General features: G+C 43.6%; 1 protein-coding gene across 2 annotated transcripts in view; it reads right to left on the reverse strand.

The window, feature by feature from the left end:
- Positions 1-2,575: 2,575 nt before the first annotated feature.
- Positions 2,576-3,207, reverse strand: part of PRKCD (protein kinase C delta) — a 25,946-nt gene continuing 25,314 nt past the window's right edge. For both annotated transcript variants that reach the window (XM_008632156.2, XM_008632157.2), the window contains exon 17: positions 2,576-3,057. In XM_008632156.2, coding sequence (XP_008630378.1) covers positions 2,899-3,057 — 159 coding nt within the window. In that variant the 3' untranslated portion in view covers positions 2,576-2,898. The remainder of the gene's footprint in view (positions 3,058-3,207) is intronic.

A 3,207-nucleotide genomic window follows, 5' to 3' on the forward strand; every position in this document is an offset into this window, starting at 1 on the left:
CCTCCAGGCTACGTGTTCTATGTACAGTAGGTATTTTTATAGCCTGCTTTCAAATATACTGTGATGAGTGTTTTACTACAATGGGTGTTCAGTAAGAGAGTTGTATACAAGTGTAAATAAACTATTGTGCTGATACTTGAAGAGAAAAAAAAAAATGAAGTTGTTGGTTCTATGGTAGGAAGGCACTAAATCAGTGACTGCATCTGACCCTGGCTGGAGAGAGCAGGTGTAGATGATGAATGTAGATTTGAGGTGAATGTAGATTAGGAGTGATGGGTTCTCCCAGGGTGTAACTGTAACTGCACAGTTAACTGGAAGGCACAGTTAAGAATTGCAGATTATTGTCACTTTATAAAAGTGTGTCCTCCCCACTCCTGACAGAATAGTCACTGACAGGGGAGGGGAAACCCTTGTCCTGACCTTCTGTGTTTGTACCGTTTTACTGCCTCCGTTCTGTGTGTGCCTGGCTCAGATGCAGTCTTGAATGGGATTAAACCGTCCTTTCTTACATCGTTGGCCTTCATTGTGATCTTTCAGACAAATGTAATCATTTGACCTTTGATCCAAGTAATAAAGATCAAATGCTATCACGTGCACTGATCTGTGTTTCTTTGTGTCCATTTCCAGTGGCTGAAGTGCCAGCTGAGTGTTCCCAAGCCTCAGCAGGGTTCCACAGCTTCCACAAGCAGGGCTTAGGGCGCTTAGACATCAGTGTAAGGATTAAATTAATTCACCCTGTGGCTGCTTTACTCTGCAAATAACTGTGATTCAATAATGGAGGAAGAAGGAAGAAAATCCTTTAATTGCTGAAACTTCCTGTAGTCTCAGGATGACCCAGGGCTGATGGGCGAGTGAATGCTGACCTTTGGTGCCCGCAGGTGGCCCCGGCGTGCAGCAGTTCAGCAGAGGAGGTGGAGCACTCACCAGGCTGTGGAGCTTTTGTGCCTGTGCTGTCAGAAGGTAACAGTGGTGCAGGGTAGGGCCCTGGGCAGTGGCTGAACAGGACAGTGCTGCTGAGGCAGAGGGGTGGAGTAGCTGCTCTGCAGAGCAAAGGGGTCTGTGCCCCTGTGTCACGGGTGCAGTCGGGCACAGCTGTGGCAGCAGGAGCTGCTCCTGGTCCATCAGTCAGATGCCAGCTGAAGGAGTTGCTGTGCGAAGCCTCTTGAGCAGGTTTGGCACTTGTTACTCCAGGACAAAGCAGGTGGGGGCAGGGAGCCAGCATTCCCACAAGGAACAGTAACTACAACGTGTAATTCATTACAGCTTCTGGCTGTGCAAATACCCACTGCTGCTGGCACCCACCTTTGTTACTTCTCACCTAGAAAGGGCCCAGCACTCACCTTGGAAAGCAGAATCACTTTCTGGTGAGAAATAGCAAAGCAGAACTGACTCTGTAGGGTATGTGAAGGGGAAAAGCCCCATTTCCTGCTCTCCCTGCAGCACCTTGCAGGGCACTGCTTGGTCCCCTTGGACTGGGGTTGGTAAACCAGGCCAGCCCTGGCTGTTTGGAAATGCCAGCTGTGTTCTGCCCCTTCCACCCTCAATCTGCTGCAGGCTCAGATGGCATTCAAGTCATGCTGGCACTAGTTGAGTTATAACAATAAGCTAGAGCTGTTCTTTAGGAGCAGAACAAAGGCAGCACTATTTTTTGAGTCTCTACGAAGTATTACAGCTTTCTGCTGCTATTTCAGCACGCTTACCAGTCTGAAAAGACTCAGAAGCTCCAGGGTGCTCCTAAGAGCTCAGTAGCATTTCATAACTCTTAGATGAACTGACACATGTACATTTTTTCTGCCTGCTTAGTGTTGAGAAAAATCAAATCATTTGCAATAGTGTTACAAGATACCAAAAGCTCCCGAGAAACAAGGAAACCTTGCTTTGGCCTGAATTTTATGAGCTGACTGCAAGGAGAAGGTTTTGGAAGGAGCTTTGCAGGAATTACATTAATTTTTCTTTCTCATTAATGGTTAAAAATCAAAATTCAGAAGTAGGTGTTGCAACAAAGCAGAAGGGCACAAAACCAGATCCTAACAGCAAGCAGAAAGAGCCACAGCTGCTTGTGTTACAAGCAAGCAAGTAAAACTGGACAAAGGATTTTGTGTTTGGCAGTTAAACAGAATAATTCCTCAGGCAGAGCAGGCAAGTAACTCTACAGTCATTACCTGGGTTCTGTCCTGCTGTGATTGTTGTGTCTGTTAGCAGGAAGTGGCAGAACCCCACAGTCCCAGGCAGGATGGGGCTGCTCTGGGATGCTGAGGCCTTTTGTCTCATGCTTGGACTGCCTTAGAATAAATAAGTAGCATTTATTCAGCAAAAGCGCTCCTGAGCTGTTTCCCACAGCAGCTAGTGTTACACTAGGAATCTCTGCTCTTGCCTGTTTCTTCCTTTTGGTTAATTCACAAAAACAACAAATATTTTAAGAAAGTGATCAGGGTTAACCAAGCATTATTTTTTTACCGTAGTTTAAAGACAACTGGAGTTAAATTGTATATTGTTAAAAATCATAGAGCCATGAATGAAAGTTTAATGTAACTTTCTTTTAATTGAAGACAAATAAAAGAACCAAGGGCTCAAATGCATTTTAAAAAGACATCTTCTATTCCCCAATGTCTTCTCTCGAGCAAAATATACAGCACATATATATATATATATATATATAACTACATTCAAGTACCAAACTGAATTTACATTTTCCCCAACAGAGAAAATAATGCACATGATTCACATATCTTAAACCCAACCATGCATAAAAACACTGCCAATAAATCAGGAGTTGAACATAATTCATCACACTACCATGTATTATTCTGAAGTATCGACATCGTTGGAATGCATTAACACTTGGGAGTCTGGGTTTGTAATGTGTAACCCTGCTTTAAAGTCTAGCTGTTCAGAGACTTACTTGTTCAAGATCTGTTCAAATTTAGGGTTAATAAAAGAAAATCCATTAAATGCAGACTGATCCATGGACTCGATCAGGTTTTTGTCGCTGTAAGACAATTTTGGCTTCTCGCTCAGGAATTCTCTGTCAAAGTTGTTGTAGTCACTTGCTGATTTCTGTGTTGGAGAGGGAAGACAGTTTGAGACAAACTTTGTAATTTTCTTCCAGAACAAATTACTTAAATGCAGAACTTTGGGAAGTTAGTCTTGGTGCTCCCTCCCTCCCTTCCCCTACTTTAGAGAGGGGGAAAAAAAAAAAAAAAAAAA

The sequence above is a fragment of the Corvus brachyrhynchos genome, unplaced genomic scaffold (assembly GCF_000691975.1).
Source record: "Corvus brachyrhynchos isolate BGI_N302 unplaced genomic scaffold, ASM69197v1 scaffold4, whole genome shotgun sequence".
NCBI classification, from domain to species: Eukaryota; Metazoa; Chordata; class Aves; order Passeriformes; family Corvidae; genus Corvus; species Corvus brachyrhynchos.